The sequence below is a fragment of the Delphinus delphis genome, chromosome 9 (genome assembly GCF_949987515.2).
Source record: "Delphinus delphis chromosome 9, mDelDel1.2, whole genome shotgun sequence".
NCBI classification, from domain to species: Eukaryota; Metazoa; Chordata; class Mammalia; order Artiodactyla; family Delphinidae; genus Delphinus; species Delphinus delphis.
Genome location: NC_082691.1, coordinates 105459429 through 105482805, shown reverse-complemented (window position 1 = coordinate 105482805; position 23377 = coordinate 105459429). Strand labels below are relative to the sequence as shown.

The following is a 23377-nucleotide window of genomic DNA, read 5'->3' as shown; positions in this document are numbered from 1 at the left end:
TTGCCCGTTTTAAGATTCAGCCTGTTAAAAGACAACCACAGGGAATCTGCCTTGACTTTGCAAGGTGTGTGTGCTTTATTTTGATTCGTCAACATGAATAGCCAATATGCTGTTTTGGACATGATGAAGGAACAGTACAAAATCCATCTTTGTTTTATACATTTTCAAGTCCCACAGAAGGTCAGAAAATTCGAACTTTTAGACTATAAGCAATTAAACTTAAAAAAATGAAAACTAAGTATTATGTTTACTTATGTATAAATATTAAATCAAAAGTCAGTTCTTAGGATATTTTAAGGAACCATTGTTAATTAAATGTTACTAACAATTTCTAGTTAATTGGCCTCAATAGTTCAGTGATTTGTTATAATGTGCATCACTATAGTTACTGCATATTTATTGTTTATAATAGTAAAAATAAAAAACAGTCTACGTAGGAAATTTGCTTAATTAAATTTTGGTAGATCCAAACAGTGGAATGCTTTTTTGACCATTATAGATGATGATGATGATGATGGTGTAGATGAGTATTTGTTGATATAGAAAAATGTCGAAAAAAATGTTTTTCTCTGGGTGGTGGGATTATATGATATAAAAAATTTATATTAACGAAGTTTGTTTTGGCGCTTGCCTTGTATAATATTTCTATAGTAGATGTGTACTGCTTTTTTGTTATAAGAAAAAACTTTAAAAATTTAATAGCTTATTGCTAAAATCGTTCTTTTTGGTTTTTTCCCCGTCTAAGTGCATAACCAAAAGCTATTTTAATTCTGAAGTTCTCACAATACTCACTATTCAAAAGCAAACTTGCAGTCTTTCCTTTAAAGTTTATGCTTTCTTCATAGCATTTTAAAAATTATATGTCACTTTTTGACAATTGGATTAGATCCTTAATTCCAGTGAAATACTGGTTTTAACTTAGTTTTGTTATTTTGGAAATTATTGAATATGGCTGAACTTGGATTAATTTTCTTATTTAAGTTCATGAAGTTTTTTGTCTGTGTGGTTAAAAAGTGATAGATTATTTGCTTCCTAGTGTTGTATGTTGTATTGAAATATTTTGTGACTCCAGCAGATGGCGCTAGAAGGTAATGCATCCATTGGGGATCTGGCAGTTCAGTTGGGTTTGCTTGGGTTTTAGCCGAATCATTCTGGGATTATTAAATAACTTTTAAGTTTACATACCTCTTTTGGGGATAGACACTGAATATCTTTCAAAAAGATTGTCATTGAAGCTGATTTAGATAAACTACAGGGTTTCTGAATTTTTAGGGTTCTACTACCATGTCGGAGAGCACATAATTTTAGCTTTCTGAAGTAGAGAAATTTAGCTAACATTTCTTTTTATTTTACAAATTAATAATATATAATATAATAAAAGTGGTGGTAGTATGTATTTATGTGTATTAGCTCTAATTTTTAATTTTGGAATGTTTTTATCAAAACTGTAGAATATTCTTAAGGAATATTTATGTGTGTATGTCTGATGTATGTTTGCAAAATGCTGGAAACTTACTAAGTTGTACACAGTTTCCAAGAATAAAATGGCAACTTAGGAGTGTACAGTAGCTTTATTATTTTTCTATATATTAAATGTTCTTCTCATAGTAACTTTAACCTTCTTATATGTTGCAAACTTGATAATTAAATTAGCATAAGCTGAGTCTGAAGCTTTCACACATATTCTGGCTAATAAAACTTAATTTTTTGCATTGAATTATTTAGACTGAAAAAAGCTGGTTATTTACATAGATGATTATACTGTTACGTAGTATGTTAACTCTCAGATTCTTTGTGTTAAGTGAATTTTTCTTGCAAAAGTAAATATGGTGGAGGTTACATCTCTTTTTGCAATTGTGGTTGATAAGACCATCAGCAGTAATGTTGAATCTCCTGGAAAAAGGGAAGTGGGGAAAATCAAAAAAAATTTTAAATTGTATGTATTATATATAAAGTTCAGTATATAAAAGAAGGTATCTAATTTCATTGCAAACTTAAATGAGTCGTTGTTCAGAATCTTTGTGATCATCCTGATCATTTTCTTCACTTGTTCAGCAGATTGCTGCTTGATAATATCTGTTGATAAAGATTTCTTTATATAAATTTTCATAACTATCTTCATTTTAAGTAGGTTGGTTAGTCAGAATAGATACGTTTACTGATTTGTGATCTTTTGCCTAAGGCAGACTTTGTTTTTTAACTTTTTATTTCCAGAGAAGAATTTGAATTTGTATTTTTCACTACATGAAAGGGACACATATGATTAGAAAGATAAATTCTGGAAGTATGTATATTTAGAGCTCAATAACAATAATAAAGCCTGTTTTTTACCATGGATGATAATTGATTGTTTCAAATTTCAAAACCTAAGTAAATTTTTTTCCTCCAATTATAAAATTATAATGAAGCATTCAGGGGTTTGTATTCATGGTTGCAACTATTTAAGAGCAATGTTTGAAGCCCCCTGCCACGCGATAGCGATAATTTGTGATTTTGCAGAGGCTACAATATGAATTGTGCTTAGTGCGGCTAGAAAATAAATAAGCTGAGATCTGTGGCTGATGAGGGGCCCAGCTAGCATCTCCACCTCAATTAAGCTTTGCCGTGCTCTGCCTTTTCTTAGGCATTTTGTGGGGAAGTTATATGACATAGTGAGGTGAAGGATTTTGAGTTTCACAAAGGAGTTTAAATTTGTGTCTTTATGTGCTCCTTATAGAAAACTTAGAATATGTAGGCCAGTGGGAAGAAAAAATCATCCGTAATTCCACTACATTCACACTGTTAATAATTTGGTATATTTCTTTGCAATTTATTTTCTGTGCCTATTTTTTGTCATTGTTCTCATATATTTTTCATGTCATATAAGTATACAGATTGTTGTTATGTAAGTTTTTTTTGGTGTAATTAATGAGAATCATTCTTTAAGGAAAGGGCTGAAACCTAATTTTAGCTGTAACTCATATCACCTTTTTGTCTATCTGGTCTGATTGCTGATGTGCATTGGAGTTTTACAGGGTTTTGGACCATTTGCATGATGTTGAGACAGGGCAGGGAGAGGCACTGACATTAATTTAACATTTTTGTATGTTATTTCTCTTCTGCTGTTCACACGTGATCTATGAGATATGTTATAGCCCATTTTATACATGAGGAAACAGGACGACAGAGTTGAAGTCCCTTTTCCAGGTCACGTATAGCTGATAGTTGCAAACCCAGGCTGATCAGACATAAAGTGCCCCTCACTTAGACATCTGCTGCCACATCTTCACAGTGTGAATCCCTTGTTGTGCACTAAGTACACAGAATACATTTAATATTTTATTGAAGTTGGATTTGTTAAAACCTTTCTGTATTTGAAAGATGTTTTGGTATCGTAAGGCTTGGGTGTACACGTACACAAAAATATAAACAAATGTAGAAGTGATAGTTCTGTTTAGTTAGTTAGTTAGTTCTGACAAACTGGTCAGAAACTCAACTAAGCATTTTGTTTTACACAGATGGGTAGAATTAATGGGCTGTCATATTCTCAGTTTAAAACATTTCCCTTAGTAAAATCTTATGAAACTGATGTTCTCTTTTTGGTAAACAAACAAAAGGCCCTCAGCTTAGGGTCTCATGGGCTGAGATTAAGGTTTTCACAGATTTGTTTTCTTTATTGGAGGCTCTGGGGAAGAATTTGCTTCGAAGCTCATTCAGGTTGTTGGCTGAATTTGGTTCTTTGTGGTTGTAAGACAGGCCCCCATTTCCTTGCTAGCTGTTAGTCAGGTGCCAATCTTTGCCCTATAGGCTGTCTGCCTCTTTTCTCAGGTTTTCCATGTGATGCCCCCTCCAGCAAAGTTGTGTCCAGTTCCTCCCTGTCTTACCCTTCTGCTGCATCTCTGACTCCTCTTAGAGAAAATTCTCTGCTTTTAAGGGCTCCTTTGGTTAGGTTGTACCCACCTGGCTAATCCAAGATGGTTTCCCCCTCTCGCTTTATTAAGGTCCATAGCCTTAATTATATCTGCAACATCCTTTTTTGCCATGTATGTTGGGTTGAAAAGTGTTTTCCCCAAATTCGTGTCCATTTAGAACCTCAGAACGTAACCTTATTTGGAAATAATATCTTTGCTGATATAATTAGTAAAATAAGGTCATAATGGATTAGGGTGGGCCCTAGTCCAATAACTAGTATCCTTATAAGAATATAAAACAGAGACATACACAGGGGAGGAATGTGAAGACAAAGGCAGAGATTGGAGTGATGAATCTACAAGCCCAGGAATGCCACATGTTACAGGCAGCCACCTCTAAGGAAGGATTCTTCCCTAGAACCTCCAGAAGGAGTATGGTCCTGCTGGCACCTTGATTTTGGACTTCTAGCCTCCACAACTGTGAGAGAATAAATTTCTGTTGTTTGAAGGCACCCAGTTTGCGGTACTTCGTTACAGAAGCCCCAGAAAACTAATATACCTTGTAACATATTCACTAATATACTGTATAACAATTCCAGGGATTAAGGCATGGATATCTTTGGGGGTTCACTCTGCCTACCATGAGACCAGCTGAGTACAAAGCAGGAAAATACAGCCCATAATGAAGAGAACAATCAGTCAAAACTTACAGTTGCCGCAGATTCAGAATCAGTAGACAAGAGCATTGAAACATTTCTTGTAAGTATTTCATATGTTCCAGAAGCTGGAGGAAAGACTGAACATAACTGAACATATTGAGACATAAAAGATGTAAAAAAAGAACCAAATAAACTTCTAGAGATGAAACCTGTAATACCTGACATGAAAATATATTGGATGGGATAAAAGCAAATTAGATATTTTTGCAGAAGAGATTAGTGAACTCTGAGACATAGCAATAGAAAACAGTCTAAAAAAGAAACAAAAAAATGACTGAAAAACTGACCAGGGCATCAGTGATATAATTGATGTTCCTAAAAGACAGAGGGTTAAGAAAAATATTTGAAAAACGGATGGCAGAAATAGTTCAAGATTAGATGAAAACTGTAAACCCTCTTATCCAAGAAGCTCAACTAACCCTAGTGACAGGACACCTGCCAAGATACATCATCAGATTGGTCAAAACCAGTGATACGGCGAAATCTTAAAAGCATTCAGAGAAAAAGACATAAAGTACAGAAGAGCAATGATGCGAATTCCAGCATATTTCTTGTGGGAAAAAAATGCAAGCCAGATGGCAGGGTAGCAACATCTTTAAAGTACCGAAAAAAGAAAGCCCCACCAACCTAGTTCTATATCCAGTGAAAATATTTTTCCAAAACAAAGTCAAAATAAAGACAGTGTCAGATATACAAAAGGTGAAAGTTCATCACCACAGACCTATACTACCAAAAATAAGGGACATCCTTTAGGCAGAGGCAAATTGGTAGAAGATAGAAATCTGGATCTGTGAAACGGAACAAAGATCACTAGAAGTGGCGAATTTGAGGGTAAATATAAAAGAGTATTTCTATATCATATAAATCTTATTAAAAGAGAATTGGCTCTTTAAATAAAAAATAGTAAATTGTGAGTTTTATAATGTGCAAGTGAAAGCACGTGACAACAATAATGCAAGGGCAGGAGGAGAGAAATGGCAACAGACTGTTGTAAGGTTCTTAGGCTGTACATGAAGTGTTGTAGTACCTCTTTTTGTTTTTTTTTTTTGCGGTACGCGGGCCTCTCACTGCTGTGGCCTCTCCCGTTGCGGAGCACAGGCTCCGGACGCGCAGGCTCAGCGGCCATGGCTCACGGGCCCAGCCGCTCCGCGGCATGTGGGATCCTCCCAGACCGGGGCACGAACCCGCGTCCCCTGCATCGGCAGGCGGACTCTCAACCACTGCGCCACCAGGGAAGCCCAGAAACTCACTTTAAATGTAAACACACACATAGGTTAACAGCAATAGGAGCAAAAAGATTTACTATAATAATTCTAATGAAAAGGAAGATGGTATAGGTATATTATTATCAGAAAAGGGTAAGGAATGTTACCAGGCATAAAGAAGATCATTTCATAATGATGCAGGTGTTCATTCATCAAAAGAACATAGTAATAAACGTTACCTATTATCTACCTATCTACCTAAAAAATACCATTTATTAAATACCTATTAAATACATGAAGCAAAAACTTACAGAAATGAAAGGATTAATAGTCAAAATCACAATTCAGATATATCACTATCCCCTTTTCAGTAATTGATAGAACAAGTAGCCAGGAAAAAATTAAGGATTTTTAACACTTAACTAACTTGGCCTAATTTGTATTTACGGAACACTCAGCCCAACAATAGTGAAATGCACATTCTTTTCAAGTACTCTGGGAACATTTACCAAGAAAACCATATTCTGTGCCATGAAACAAGTGTCAGTATTGTAAGTCATATAAGATATGCTCTCTAACAACAGTGAAGTTAAATGGGAAATCAGCGACAGCAGCATATCTAGAAAATCCCTCAAGTATTTGGTATCTAAATAACATACTTCACAATAACTCTTAGGTCAGAGAAGAAATCAAAAGGGAAATTTGAAAGTACTTTGAACTCAATGAAAATGAAAATAAAACATTCCAAAATTTATAGCACAAAGATACCTATTTTAGAAAAGAAAAAAAGATCTTAAATTAATTCCTACATCTTCCACCATAAGAAACTAGAAAAAGGAGAGCAAATGAATCCCAAAGTAAGAGGATGGGAAATAAAAAAAGATGAGAGGAGAAAGGAACAAAATAAAAAACAGAAAATGTAGAGAAAATCAATGAGAGGATCAATAATATTGATAAGACTTTAGCCAGATTGATCAGAAAAAAAAAGATACCAGTTATCAATATCAGGAATGAGAGATGTGATATCACTACAGATTCTACAGCTGTTAAAAGCATATAGTGCATATTATGAACACCTTTATGCCAATAAATTCAAGAACTTAGAGAAATGGAAAAATTCTTTGAAAGGCAAAAACTACTGAACCCCTCTCAGACATTGTGGAAATGTTGCAAACATTCTCACAAAACTCTAGGCTAAGAAGACTTCATTTTCAGTCCTCCCAAATATTTAAGGAAGAAATAATGCCAATTCTACACAGCCTTTTTAAGAAAATTGAAAATGAGGGAATACTTCCTAAGTCTGAGGCCAGCATTACCCTGATACCAAAACCAGACAGACATACATGAAAACTATTGAAGAATATCCCTCATGAATATAGATGCATAAATTTTAAACAAAATTTTAGCAAATCAAATATAACAATAAATAAAAAGGGTAATACGTCATGACTTTTGACAAAATCAATGAATTTAATTTACCATATGCACATACTAAAAAAGAAAATTCATATGGTCATCATAATATACACAGAAAAAGCATATGACGGAATTCAATGTCCATTCCTGATAAAATCTCTCAGCAAATTAGGCATGAAAGGGAGTTCCCTCATCCTAATAAAGAGCATCTATGAAAACCCTACAGGTAACATCATACTTAATAGTGAAAAGCTGAATGCTTTTTTCCCTGAGATCCCCTCTTACCACTTCTATTCAACATGGTTCTGGGGATTTTTAAAGAATAAAGGACACTGAGATTGGAAAGGAAAAAGTAAAACTCTCTGTTAACAGATTATATGACTATATAGAAATTCTGATGGAATCTATTATAGGAAAGCTATTAGAACTAATAAGTGAATTTTGCAAGGTTGCAAAGATACAAGATCAATATATAAAACTCCATTGCATTTCTGTATGCTAGCAATGGATAACTGGAAATTGATATAAAAACCAGTGCCGTTTATATACAGTAGAATCAAAAATGTGAAATGCTTAGGGATGTGCGAGACCTGTATACTGTAAACTAGGAAACGCTGCTGAGGAAAATTAAAGCATACTGTGATAAATGGAGAGAAGTGCCGTGTTCATAGATTAGAAGACAGTCCTGTAGAGATGTTAGTTCTCCCCAAATTGATCTATAGATTCAACACAATCTTAGTCAAAATACCAGGATGAGTTTTTTGTAGAAATTGAAAAGCTGATGTAAGATTTTAGATGGGAATTCAAACGACTTATATTAGCCAAAACAACTATGAAAGAGAACAAAATTGGAGGACTGACTACCCAACTCAAAGATTATTTTAAGGCCATAGTAATCGATACTGTGCTGTATGCATTAGCAGGAAGATAGAGAAACTCAACAGAATAGAGAGTCCAGGAATATATCCAAACATATTGTAAATTTATTTTTAACAAAGGTGCAAAGGCTATTTGGCGGAAAAGGCTATTTTCAACAAATGGTACTGGAGCAATTGGATAATCGTAGGTAAAAAATGAACTTAAATCTATATCTGGCTCCATATAGAGAAAGTAATTTGAAAGAATCGTAGATCTAAATGTAAATCCTAAAATTGTAACACTTGTAAAAAGGAAATGTAGGAGAAAGTCTTTGACACTGGACTAGACCATAATTTCTTGGGTAAGATAGCTAAAGCATGATCCGTAAAGAAAACATTGATAACTTGGACTTCGTCAACATTAAGACATTTTGTTCTTTGAAAGATACTGTTAAGAGGATGAGAAAACAATTCACAAAGGAGGAGAAAATATCTGTAAATCATATGCCTGATAAAAGACTTGTATTTAGAGTATATAAAGTATACTCAGTAAGTAAACAGACAACCCAGTGAAACAATGGGCAACAGATTTGAAGAGACATTTTAGCAAAGAAGGTGTAAATGGATGGCACATAAGTTCATGAGAAGATGTTCACGTCATTATTCATTGGGGAAGTGCAAAGTAAAGCAGTAATGAAATACCACTGTACACCTATTAGAATGGCTGAAACCGAAAAGACTGCCTATACCATTTTTTGTCAAAATGTGGCTGAGATTTGAATTCTGCTGGTAGGAATGTGAAATTATACACCCACTTTGGAAAACATTTTGGCAGTTTCTTAAAATGTTAAACGTACACCTACTATATGACCCAGACATTGCATGCCCACATATTTACCCCAACGACACGAAAGCCTGTGTCCATACGAAGACTCATGTGAGTGTTCATAACAGCTTTAGTTGTGAGAGCCACACCCAGGTAGCAGTTTGCCTATGGATGGATGCAGTGCAGTAACTGGATTCAATCTGATACGAAGGGACAGACGACTGATACTGCCACAGTGCTGAAAAATCTCAGGAGAATTGCGCTAGGTGACAGAAGCCAGACGAAAACAGGAGTACATACTACACTTACCATTTATAGAAAATTTTAGAGAATACAGTCTTTTATAAAGTGTAGAATCTGGCCGATGGAGAATGGGGTGGGGTAGGGAGTGGCAGGAGACACTGGTTATAGAATGGTGTGAGGAAGCTGGGGGCGATGCATATATTCTGCTGGTTATGGTGGCATAACTGCCACAGTTTATGAAACTGTACAGTTTGTAGTTTATGTCAATTACATAACTCAACAGATTGTTTAGAAACTAATATTTTTACTTTTTATATATGTCGCGATTTTCTGCAAAGTGAACATGGGTTCTCAGAAAGTATGGTACTTTGGTACAGGGGCTAATTAGCACTGTGTGTTGGTAGCCTCTGGAGGTGTTACTGTTATTAAAAGCAAAAAGTCATTAAGTGCTTATTTTGTGACAGGCGTGATGATGGTTGTTCAAGTATTATTTCACTGAATTCTCAGCACCACCTACAGACATGATCCTCAGCCTCATTGTATAGATGAAGAACCTGTGGCTTAGAAGTGTTGTCACATGGAAGTGCAGACGGGGCTCGAACCCAGGTCTGTGTGAAAGTCCCGTGTGTGCATTTGGCCACCATCCTGTGTGTTCTTCCTGGTTATTAACACGATACAACAATTGGCTGTAATTATAACCCCTTTGAATGAAGAAAAGGGTTAAGATGTTTAGCATCTTTTTTTTAGAGACTGAAAAGTATTTTAGAACATTTTCTATTTTTATTTATTTATTTATTTTTGCGGTACGCGGGCCTCTCACTGTTGTGGCCTCTCCCGTTGCGGAGCACAGGCTCCGGACGCGCAGGCTCAGCAGCCATGGCTCACGGGCCTAGCCGCTCCGCGGCATGTGGGATCCTCCCGGACAGGGGCACGAACCTGTGTCCCTTGCATCGGCAGGCGGACTCTCAACCACGGCGCCACCAGGGAAGCCCTGCATTCATTCTTTTTGTTTGTATTCCATGCTGTTCCAAAAAGGATTTAGGGTAGTTATGAAACATATGTTAATTTGTAACTAAGGCAGTTGAGAACTAGTTCCTTGGTTCCCTGAGAGCTCAGTGTGTAGTCTCCATGTGTCTGGAAAGGAAGCTCTGTGAGGGCAGAGGTTTGTGCTCTGTTGTTACTACATCTCCAGTGCATGGAACAGTGCCTTGTAAATAAGGGTGTTGAAAGAACGTGAGTTGCCTGTTTTCAGAAGCATTGGATCATAATTGTATGTAGTACATTGAATTTGTATTTAGCATAATTTTTATCTTCGATTCTTGATTTTGTAAATTTTAATGAAGATTGTAGCCATCAGTTTTAAAGTTAAGTGTTTTACCTATAAAAAGTGAGATGTTGGTCCAAATATTATCCCAGTGACATACCTAAAGTTCTGTACTTTTAAAAATCTAGTCTTATTATCATCTAAGTTGCTTTTTATTGTGATTTTATGAGTGCAGAATGTGCCAGAAAGGAACAAGGTGATGTGAGCTTGCTTGCCCCTCTTACATTTTCTTTACCACTTGCGGTTGCTTACTAAAACTTCTCCGATGTAGTGGTTTTTAAAAATCCCAGGAATTAGTGCAGCTACTTGCAGGCTCTGCAGCCGTGGCAGGTTTTGTATAAGCAGCCTCTGTCATTCTGGGGGATTGCTATGAAGAGTAAATGAGTTTGTATAATATCTGTAAATCACTTAGAATAGTGCTTGGCACATAAGGGCTCAATAAATGCTAATTATTACTTTTCAGGTTTTTATGAGGCTTAAATTAAACAGGATTATTCATGTAAAATGTTTAGTAGAGTATCTGGCATTCATTAAGTGCTCGATAAATGCTACTGGCTCTAATTTAAATATTCAGGTGCCGATATGTCTGAAGAGGCTGTGTCTTTGGATCTCTGCATATGTCATATGTTTAGTGAATTTATTTTAGAGCATGAGGAAAAATGATTGGTTTCTGTATTGGCTTTTCCCAATAGTTACAAGGTACAAAGTTATAAAAATTTTATAGAAATATGTAATTATTTTTCTGATTTCTAAGTTTAGGTCATTTGTTAGGCCTCTCTATTCAAGTTTATGTTTATTTTTACTATTAAAAAGTACAGAGCTTTGACTGATATTACAAGTTAGCACAGTAATTGTCTTCGACAAGATTGTCAGTATCTAAACTCATCTTTCTTGTCTTGTTACCCTTCTCGCAGGTTTGTGGAACCTTGCTTCTCTCTTTTCCAACCTTTGTCTATTTGTGTTGATGCCCTTTGCCTTTTTCTTTCTGGAATCAGAAGGTTTTGCTGGCCTGAAAAGGGTAAGTGAATCATGTTTTAGAATTAAATTTCTTAAATGAAGAAATAAATATCATTCACATTGAACTAGAAAAAAGTAGGCTTAAACAACCATTTGACTGGAATGTAAGAAGTTTAATTAATAATAATGTCTTGTTAATATTAATAATGTTTTTACAATAGTGGTAACAATGTTACATACTGAATTATTTACATGTCTACAGGGAGGAAGTCATCTTTTGACCTTTGAATGATTTTATACTATGTGCAAAGTTGGTGGAGTGTTCTTTTGTAGAATGAATAAACCTGATACAATAGCTATTATTCCTTTCTTATTCCCAGGATCCCGTGACTTACTGATATTAGGTGAATGTGGGAGCGTGAGAAGTGGGCAAAACAGGACAGTCTGCAAGAGCATCTTAAACAGTTAATCCAGACCTTGTCAGTGGTAGTAACTCCCTCTGTCCTTGAATAGAGCATTTTAAAGTGAAGGGAACAGCATTTCCATTTATAGCTTGTGGAGCTGTTTGCTATAAAAGTTTGGAATATAATGCGAAGATTTCAGTAGTTAGTACTTTTGGGGTGACTTTTAAACCTGACAAAATAAGTTCTAGTGTTACAGTTTATAGACACATTGTACCTTTCTAATTTTTAGTTATGGTTATTCATATTCATATTGTGATAGATGGTTGGTTTCATATTTAGTGAATGTACTGAGATCAGAATGGATGGTTGGGTATGGCGGTCAAACGTACATTGAGAAAACTGGCTTTTTTTTAGAAGATGTTGGGGGTAGGAGTTAATTTATTTTTGCTGTGTTGGGTCTTCGTTTCTGTGCGAGGGCTTTCTCTAGTTGTGGCAAGCGGGGTCCACTCTTTATCGCGGTACGCGGGCCTCTCACTATCGCGGCCTCTCTTGTTGCGGAGCACAGGCTTCAGAGGCGCAGGCTTAGTAGTTGTGGCTCACGGGCCTAGTTGCGCCGCAGCATGTGGGATCCTCCCAGACCAGGGCTCGAACCCGTGTCCCCTGCATTAGCAGGCAGATTCTCAACCACTGTGCCACCAGGGAATCCCCGAGAAAACTGGCTTTTATATATTAGGTTTGTTTTTTTATAATGACGTATGTAAATTATTTAAGTCATCCATGTAACGGGAAAGACTTGCATAGTTTCAGTTTAAAAAACTCTTTGTTGATAATTTCTTGAAGAATGATAGGAAGTTTTGCTGCTGAAAGGGATTTAGTTCAAACCCTCCTTTTATAAGGAGGAAATGGAGATCCAAAGATAATGTTATTAAATTGTCTAAGAACCACATATGTACCATTGCAAAACTAGGACTAAAACCCAGGGCTTGCTTCTAACCTCCCCAGAGTGCGCACGTTCTTTACCGATCAGCACTGTGGAGAGGCAGTTAAAGCCAGCCAGGTAGGTGACAGGCCAGGCACCGACGAGGAGGGAGGAGAAAGGACCACAACGCGCGGGCAGAGGAAGGGGCAGGGTAGGGCTTTGCGTGGGGACGCCAGATAGTAGGAGAACAAGGAGGGTGTGACCTGGGCGCCCAGACAGAGCTCAGGAGAGTGAAATGTAAAACATGACATCAGAACGGGGTCAAAAAGGAAGAGCATGGAGAAGAAGCAAGGTCATCAGAGACGCTTGAGAAAGCAATTTCTGTGGAATTTTGGAGACTTTTGATGGATAGTCACACATTTGACAGAGTTTTACTAGGCACTTACTAAGTGGTAATTACTATGCTGTTAAAGGAGCTTGCTGGGTACAGAAGTGAAAAGACAGGTTCTTGCCTTCAAGGGATTAAGAGAGGATGACCTCAGAGACGAAAACAAGTAGCATGTGGTGGATGAACTTTTATACAACGAGTGGCTGTGAGGGGAGGTCTTGATTTGCCTGGAGAACTGGGGAAGCTTCAGGGAGGGGTTAGCCTGCACTTGAGCTGAGACTTGCAGGTGAGCATTCGAGGCTTGAGCAAAGGCCTGGATTCTGCCTGAATTGAGGGAGTGGCTGGCTGATGCTCAGCTGTAGAATGGAGAATGGCGAGAGACCCCTTGTCAGGATCAGATCCCGGAGGCCTGAGTCCTCTGCCACATTGTTTGGGTTTTATGCTCTAGACAACAGGGAGTTGGCAGAGGAGTTTTGAAAAGAATTTTTGCAGCTACTGTTTTATTTAAGCATATTTAGAGATAAATACACGTCAGAATTTCAACATATGTCAGTAGGGAAAGGAGTACATGCACCACACAATGCGAGACACTGTTTGGTAGAGATGTCACCATACTGAATCAGTCACGCACCTGGCTCTGTTAAACAGAGCGTTTCAACATATGTCACTAACGTTGCCATGTTGATGTTTGCTTTAAACATGCACGGTGCTCCCCTCTCCCTAGCTCTGTCTCATGTGTAATCTTATCAGGTACAAAAGCAACTGGTAAAGCTCAGTGTTAAATATATTTTCATGTTTGGTATTAAAGGTGTGCTACCTAGTTTATGCTTTTCATAAAAATCTAGTTATTAGTTAAATAAATTATTTTAAAAAGCAGTGTGCAATATGGACAAACCCCTTTGTCTCCAAATTATTTCCCTCCCTTCCTGTGAACTAACCAACTAGAACAGGGACTTGGCTGAATCTGTTGGAGCAGAGTTAGCACCATCTCTAGAATTAAAAACAACGGACACAAGAACCCATGATTTACTGTTCTCCTGTTCCCCCTTGTAGACTAAGGTCAAAGGGGAGAATCAGCTTGAGGAGGGGTATAAGAAGGTAAGTAAAAATATTTTGCACCTACAGTTGTACAGCAGTTCTTCCCTCTAAACTGTTTACTTCTAGTCTCTTTATACATGATTAGAAGAATGCCTTTTCTAAGCACATCTCTGACTGTGTCAGCCTCCTCAGAATTCCTCAAGGTCACCAGCTACATTTCATGGTCTCAAAGGGGACTGATGTGTTGAGTGATTGTAGGGTGCAGTTGACATGACCAATCCAGTTAATTCCCAAACACGGCGAAGGATTTTTAAAAAATATATTTATTTGGCTGTGCCGGGTCTTAGTTGCGGCATGCGGGATCTAGTTCCCTGACCAGGGATCGATCGCGGGCCCCCTGCCCATTGGGAGTGCAGAGTCTTAACCACTGGACCGCCAGGGAAGTCCCCACAGTGAAGGATTTAAAAAGAGGGGGAGAAGGCAGAGCTCAGGATGGTTACCGTTTCTTAGAATCTGGTAGCTTGGGGATGAATGGGAGTTGCAGAAACCAAATTAAAGTGTTTTGTCTTCAATGCTGTTAAAGGAAGGAGGGAGATGGGGTTGTGGCTTGGAGGAGAAGAGGTAGAATAATTCTCCTATTAGTATGCTGAGGGAGGGGCCAATGGAAGAGAGACTGCAGGTACTAAGGTGAGAAAATTTGTCTTTAGTGTCTGACTGCCTGGGCTAGTTACATCATCTAAACCTCAGGTTTTCTTTCTGTAAAATGGGTATAGTAATGATAGTTACCTTACTGTTTCATTTGGAGGATTAAATGAAAGGTGATTATTCGTGTAAAGCATTTAGCCCAGGATTTAGCTCAGTAAATATTAGGTATTATTGTCACTGTCCTCGAGCTTCATGCATTTGACTGGTAAGTATTCTAGGAAACATCAGTGTTATATGGATAGATCATTACAAAGCAACTAAATAGCGTCAACTCTTAATTATTCATGTATTATTATCTTAGGCGGTCTTAAGATTCCAAATTATTTTTCCCATTTTGAAATGGCATGTACTGAAGCAGAATCAAAACTGCCTAAAGAGGAGGTGCATCTACAGGGAACTGTATTCAATATCCTGGGATAAACCATGATGGAAAATAATATGAAAAAGAATATGTATGTATAACTGAGTCACTTTGCTGTACAGCAGAAATGAACACAACATTGTAAATCAAGTATACTTCAATAAAATTAAAAAAAAGAGAAAGAGAAGGTACATGTAGACCCTATTAGAAATGTTTAGAGAGCTTTAAAATCAGGGTAATCATGGCATGTTATTTTACAATATTAAGCTTTTTCAGTTACATAGAATTTGCAAGGGTTATTATTAGCATTGTATATTTAAGTCTAAATGTGTTAGATATATGTTTGAGCCTTGCAGTATTATGCCTTTCTGTTATATAAGATCTTCTGGTATTTACTTGCACAGGTTCTGAACAGTGTTTGGTGAGATCTGTAGCGCTTTCCACAGAGCTATAGGTTGTATCGCAGTCAGGAACTCTGCTGCTCTGATGAAGGGGGTTGGTCGCTGACATCTTTGACACAGCTGGCGGGCAAGCATGTATATATTTGTGTGTATCCCTTTAAAACCCTTTGCTCATTGGTTACATTTGACCTATCTACTTCCAAGGCAACATTGAGGAGAGCTTAGAAAACACTTCTAATTGGTAGATTTCAGCACAATAACTTGAGTAAGGACAAACTTGTAATATGGTTAAGTTAAATTTCCTTTTTTTTCTTTGGCCACTTCCTGGTGTTGTTTTACTATGTTGAAGTCTGGTGGAGCCCCTAAATGGCATATGGTCCCACCAAACTCCCATTGATTCCCCTGGGCAATCGATTTTAAAGCAGCCCCTTGCATATTGTGCCGAGATGCGGAAATTGGCCACTGGCCATGGCGGATGCAGAGCTTGAATTGAAAATCAAATTAAGCAGAATTCTCTACTTAGTTTTTAATTAAACCACTATGTTAATTCAAACAGGACATTTTAGGCCTGGGGGGGTTGACCATGTCCTTTTAAGGGCCTTGAGTTGCCTTTCTTCTGTCTCCTTACAATGGCGTATGTTTCTTTCTTACTGGGACCATCTCCTAGCTATTCCCATTCTTTACAGATCTCGAGGGTAGGAGAATGTAAGTGGTCTTGATAAAGCAAGGTTTTTTCTTTCTTTCTTCTTTTTTTTTTTTTTTGTTAAGAAGGTACCTTTTATCTTGGAATTCTGTTAGCAGTTAAATTTTTATTTAATCTAGATTATTTATATTATAGGCTGTCACCCGTATATATTGTAGCAAGCATTACATATGTTCATGTGTGTTTGAAGCTGACCCCAAGCTTACACCTTATGTTTCAACTCTGGTGAAGAGGTTGCGTCTGGTGGGTTTTGTTTTTGTTTTGTGGTAGACATGTTTTCTCCACAGTTTTTATCTCGGTTGCTTAGTCATACACCAGAGTATGAGAGTCTTGGGGCTGACAGCGCTCCTGTTCAGTTACACTCAGGTCAGCTGTGTGAGTCTCTCTCCCCACTCTGCCTCAGAGGGACCTCTAGATTATTTGGGGTGATGCCAGAAGGTGTTTTTCGATTGCGTAATGAACCAGTCTAACCTCTGGCTAGGGTTTAAATGGGAGTTAGGAATGTGTTTGTTTCATATTGTGTCTTAACATCTTACTTTGAATTAAAATGTCATAAGGAAAAAAAATGTCATGAGGAAAAAATTCAGCAACTTAATGAAAGTAAATAAAACCCTTCAATGACAGATTATTTCATGAACCAAAGATGTTTCTGGGAGCAACTTTATATTGTGCCTCACGTTAATGCCTGTCTTGGGTTTGAAGTCATGGTATAACATTTAACATAAGTGACAGCAACATCCTGACCAATTACCTAAGCCATCCAGACACCCCCAGATGTCCAGAACATAGCACACGGTCTGTAGGATTAAGAGGTTAACTCCTAGAACTTCAAACGAAGTGCTTGATAATAAAAGCAAAAAGTACAAAATCTGAGGTGACTTCCTTTCTTAATTAATTAGACTGGCCAGGTGGAAGCCAAGAGCTGGGTGCGGTGCTTGGAAGGTCTATAAAGCTGAGCACCGTGACAGCACGGTAGAGGGGAGCAGACATCGCTCTAATGTGTTTCTGTCCTGTGTCACAGTTTGAAATTGTCCTGGTTTATGTCCCTTTTGGCAAACTTACATAAAAGTGACCTTGTACTGTATTTTATGACCAGATGACTTTTTCCCCCCAGTGGCTAATTTGTATCAGGCCTCCATCTTAAAGAGACACAGAAATGAGTAGGAAGTCCAGCTCCGTCTCAGTGAACTTTCATTGCATTCTTTCATTATTTTTGCTCGTTCTTGCCACTGATCATCCATAAATTGTTGGAAATGAGTGATTAAGGAAGTGCTGCTTAGTGTTAGTGGCACATGCGCATATTTGCATGGTTTTTTGTGGGTGAGAGGAAATCACATACAAAAAGGGAAACTCCTGCTGGGAACCTTTCAAGGAAATTTACCTTGGGTCTCGTTTTGATCTTGGTGTTTATTACAGAAAATGGAGTCATATCTCACTAACTATTGTTATGTGTTAATTTGATTTTCCAACACCTTCAAGAAAAAAAAAATCCGTAATTTATTAACAGAATTCCTGTACCCTCTTCCAATTGTGAGGACTAATTTTTTCCATAGAAACAATATAGATAAGAATGATGATTTTCAAAACATTTGATTCTAGTAGTGTTGTTACATGCAAGGTTCCTGTTGGAATTGTGACTCTACTGTAAAAGGCGTGGTTATAATAATGTAAACTGAGCAGTTTCAGACATTGAAGCTTGACGTATAGGATGTCAGAGAAAGACAGAGAAGATTATTATTTTGAAGAAAAGGGTACATTTATTCCATTTAAAAATTATTTGAGTTCATAAGGATTTTGAGTTAAAAATCATTTAGTTAATGAAATGACGTTAATTTCGTCACTCTTCTCAATACAGCTGCATGTTGGAGGCGACTAAATTATAACTTCAGTAACAGTGTCAGTTATTGGTAAATAGCACATTGCTCAGTTCCTGCATACTTGGTGATGGTATGATACTCTCTCTCCATTTATCAAAAAAGGAGAGATTTATACTGTAAGGCTAGATTGTCTCTTTATTTGTGTAAAGAGTTTTGTACAGTGGCAAAACTATAAGCTCTGGCTTTCAGAAGACCTGGACTTAAATCCTGACTCTTCTTTTACCGACCTGGAAGTCCAGGCACGGTTCTTAGTGTCTCCATCTGGAAAATGGGCTGCAGTTCTTACCTTGTCCTCGGGTTACTCCACCAAATCTGTTTGTAAAGCACCAAGACACAGCAGAATTGGCAGTTATTATTAGGGACTTAAATGTACCAACTGTGAGCAAGTTGATAATGAAATCAGGAAGATTTGTGTGGTATAACTTTATATGTGGTAGCAAAACGATGTAAGAAATTAGAATGGCGTCAACATAGCTTTGTTTATTTACTTTTTGAAATATAAATGGTTTTATTTTGTAACAGTATAGGTTGTAAAAAGAAGGTATTTAATAGGTAGCTGAATTTCAAACTTTATTTTATATGATGATTAAATTACCAACTAATGTCTCATAATTTGTTAAATGAGAAGTTTTGGTAGGGAGGAAATATAAAATCACCAGGTTCAGATTTTAAAGTAATTATACTTTTAATTAAACTGGCTCTAATACTTGAATATTCATAAAACAATTTAATAGGAATAGCCATTGTTATCAATTAGAGTCTCCTTTCTAAAACTTTTTTTGGGGGAGTTGAAAACTACCTACCCTTGGTTAGAATGAACTTTATTTGAAAGTAAAATTAAATGTCAGATTTAATGCTGACTAGAGAGCTTCTTACACAATTATGATACATACCCACGGACCTGTAGGACGAGAGCTCACCCAAGAGGCTAGAATTTGGATTGTTAAAATCTTCTATTTATTTGGCATTTAAACTCATATTTATTTGTCTGTAAAATCATTTATTCAGCATGTCACAGTGTTAACCTTCTGATCTCTATGAAATGTATGCCAATATGTAGCTGGAACTTGATATATTACTTTACAACCCATTTATTTGGCCCGTTTGTACCAGAAATAAAAGTTGTGTATTTAGATACATCAAAGGCAATGGGATTATTTTGACATTAGGTAATATTTTAGGTTGCAGTATATTATGTACTTTTCTTTAAACTTAAGTCATGAATAGTTATACTACTTAAAAATTTATTGGTTTGCACACTTTCTGTTAAGGAAAGGAAATTCTCATCTAGAAAGACAAGTTCTTACTGTTCTAGAGTGATTGACTTTTAAATCAATTGAACTGTTAAAAAAATACATAAAATGTATGTTCTTTTAGTTATTAAAAATAAGGTGAGCAGGCAAAAACAAAAAATAAGGACACCCGAACAGTAGAATAAGAATTAAGTATAGTGAAATGGTCAATTTAAAGGAAACGTTTCCTATTATCTTTCTTGGAACACAAAGAAGAAATTTTAAGTTGTTTTATAGTGCTGGATTTAAATACTTTTATACTTTCATATTTTATTTGGGATTACTTGATATTAATGTTTCTCTTTACACATTAATTAATGAGTGTTAAGTTTTATAAGCAGTCTGTTTTTAAACAGACTTGTGAAGGGCTTAAAAATTTTTTTAAATCCTTTTTGAAATATCAGAAAAACTTATCTGATCTCTTAATGATTTTTGCTTCCTTCTTTTTTTTAACATCTTTATTGGAGTATAATTGCTTTACAATGGTGTGTTAGTTTCTGCGTTATAACAAAGGGAATCAGCTATACATATACATATATCCCCATATCTCCTCCCTCTTGCGTCTCCCTCCCACCCTCCCTATCCCACCCCTCTAGGTGCTTCCTTCTTAAATGCCTAGAATTAAATGATATTTCTGATTTTTTTAGAAGATATTTAATGAAGTACCTTATGTTGTGATAAGAGCTTATTGCATTATATAACAAATATACTTTATTCTGAACAAGATTTCTCTTCTCTTTCTGTTATTACCTTAGTTCAGGCTTCATCATTTCTTGGAGTATTTAAACCACTGTCCATCTGTGTTTTCTGCTTCCAGTTTCATTCCCACACAAAGTAACCTTCACACTGCCTTCTAGCACTGTTTTCTACATAATGCTATTATCTGTAACTCACCTCCATAAAATCTCCAAGGACCAAAACCGAACAGGCACAACAAAACTGAAATGGTAACTGAGTAAGTGATGCCCTACTTAGGGCAGGGAGGTAGTTACAGGTGGTACAGGACCATGGATGCATTCAAGCTAGGAGTTGGAACTGAAGCTCAGGACCATGGATGCATTCAAGCTAGGAGTTGGAACTGAAGCTCCAGTGAAAGTCCTCAGCCAAAGAGGGCAAACTTGTTACACACACACACACACACACACACACACACACACACACACACACACACACACACACACACACACACACACACAGTGATGGGGAGCGTCTGTCAGCCTTAGCTCTGGGCAGAAGTCTCCCCTGAGAGTTAGTCCACAGGCCTCTACCTCACAGGAGTTGGGGTTCGATATTACTACCTGTATTGTTGGGAGACCCCAAACCAAGAAATTAGCATAAAGTGGTTTTCAGAGTATTATGTATCATTTTATCATTTCAACCTGATGTATAATATCATTTTAACATAACGTATAATTAAATAAATTTTAAGTGGTTTCAATAAACATAATTAATGTTGCTTTTAGAAAGTTGATTTAATGTAATTAAGATTCATCATATGTATAAATTTTTGAGTTGGTCCTATTTATGACATAGGCTATTTAATTGTCTTTAACTTAATTGTGTGAGAAAACTCAGGACTTGACAACAAACATATAAGCAAGCCTAAACAAGACCTGATTACATTTTATCCAAGCTTTTTTCCATTTTAATCTAACACTCTTTCTTAGTAATTTGATACTGGTTTAGTTCTGAAAGTGTTTTTATTCCTTCAGAGCCAAGGATGAATAATGTAGTCTATTCTATTTTAGCTACTTTTTCTGTGAGTTTTTACAAAGATCTAATATTTTAATCTATCTATAGTTAATTTTGTGAGGTGATTAAAAAGAGTGAATATAAGTAAACTTTTCTGTTATTCAGTTATTCTAAAGAAATGTGTACAGTAATATTACTCTTACCTATTATTTCTTAATATTTAAAAATTCTTATGTATAATTACACATCTTTCTGGACTTTTTACAGCTTGTAGTGCCTGGAATCACTGCTCTTTTCTTACTTTTCTTATTTTCTTTTAATTTTCTTTTTAGTCTATAACTTCCCCTGGACATTTCTCCATAGATTTGATCCCAAGTACTTTCTATCATTTAGGGATTTCTCAACATTGCTACTCTGCTGATGGAACTCTTGTCTTCTACCATAATTAATTCATTCAGTTAATTCCTATTGACCACTTATTGTATTCTAGGTACTGTTGCAGCTGCTAGGGACAGTGCAATTGATTGATTGATTGTTTATGTATTTATTATATATTTTTCCTGTTTTCTGTGGTAAAAAATGTATGTGATTATTAGTCTGTCATCTTGAGCTGATGTACCTGATTCCTCTGTCTCTCCACCTGTTAGCTTTACTGGCCCTTTGTCTGGAATTCAGTTATTTGTTAATTTGGGGGCATTCTTTGTTCTTTTTTCCAGACCTGGGAGGCTTTGTGGTCTCTGCTTGAATTGGCTCTGATTTCGTTGACAAGTGTGGGGCGCAGTCTTTTCTTTTGGCCTCTCCTCTTTCGCTTTGTAGCTGTTTTGGCCTCTCATGGCCTTAAGGTTGTTTAAAGATGATCTTTTCCAATATAGTGTTCAGAAATTCCTTCTCAGGATTCCAAGATGATTTCTACAAACGTACAAGCCCTTCCGAAATGTGTCTGTGTATTCCAGGATCTTTTATTTCCCTGGGTCTTATTTGGCTTTGCATGAAGCATACTCACGAGGTTGATGGTTTTGGCTGATTCTCCTGTGTATCTTGACTTCTATCGGTTTTTCATTAATATTTTAATTATAATTTAAACAAGTTTAGGGAAAGCCAATTAACCCTACATTGTATTTTATATCATTCCAACTTACCTGTCAACATTTGTACTTGGATCATTGTGTAATTATAATTAGTGTATATATATTTTTTATGTCCTTCTTACCTTAATAATTTATTTTGTGTACATAAATTTTCTAGTGCTATGAAAAATTGTCCAAGACTTGGAAATGGGCAAAGAAGATCCTGGGTGTTCTGTCATCGGAGTTCTAGCCATTGTCTAGTGGGTGCTGGGGATTTTCTGGTCCTACAGGGGTGTGCACCTTTGGCTGATTTTCTGTTGACTTGGCTATATTACACCTCCTTAGGGTTAGAGTTAACTTGTAGGAAGCTGAGAGCAATGCAAAGTAATTTGTCTGATAGAGACGTAATTGGTTTCTTCCTATGCAAAGGATAGCTCCAAACATTTCATTTTATTGTCCCACAGGATGTTGTCCCATTTTGCACCTATTAGCAAATTGATTTTAATATTTCTGGTTATCTATGTATATGTGTTCTTCAAATTCTCCTTTGACCAGGTTTTATCAGAAATTAAAATCATGTGCTAAAGGATGTGAAGAACAGAAGGGACCAGGGTGCTCAGAGAGGAGCTGCCATCAGCAAGCAGCAGTGACACTTGCCGTGGGCTAAAGAAGAGCACGTGGGTCCTGGCAGTTGAGAGCCGGTAAACTTACAAGGGCCCACCAGGCGCAAGCTGCCGAGACACCTCACCCAGAACTGGAGCCTGCTTCTCTAGATTCACTGTCACCAGGGGCAGGAGATGATTAAAGAAAGAAGCAGGACAAAAACTCGTGTGTATATAAAGATGAGCGGGGACTCAGGAGATGACCAGACGTCTGGGGAAAGTCAGTATCGTGAGAGGGACCAAATTCGATGCACTACTCAGAGTTAATAGACAAAGAAAAGATTTCAGAGAGATTTGAAAATATTTGATCTAGCATTTTAGACTTTTCTTGGCAGAGGGAATTAAGGATATCTCGTCCTCAATATTGCCAGAAATGAAAGTTCTATTGAGTCATTCTGATAAAAATCAAGTCTAGACAGTTTCCAGGATAT

General features: G+C 36.7%; 1 protein-coding gene across 6 annotated transcripts in view; it reads left to right on the top strand.

The window, feature by feature from the left end:
- LMBR1 (limb development membrane protein 1) overlaps positions 1 to 23377 on the top strand; it is a 154209-nt gene that overhangs the window by 39229 nt on the left and 91603 nt on the right. For 5 of the 6 annotated variants that reach the window (XM_060021194.1, XM_060021193.2, XM_060021192.1 and 2 more), the window contains one exon: positions 11395 to 11498. In XM_060021194.1, coding sequence (XP_059877177.1) covers positions 11395 to 11498 — 104 coding nt within the window. Of the gene's footprint in view, positions 1 to 9384; positions 9763 to 11394; positions 11499 to 23377 lie in introns of those variants that run through there. The other variant, XM_060021197.2, reaches the window with a different exon arrangement.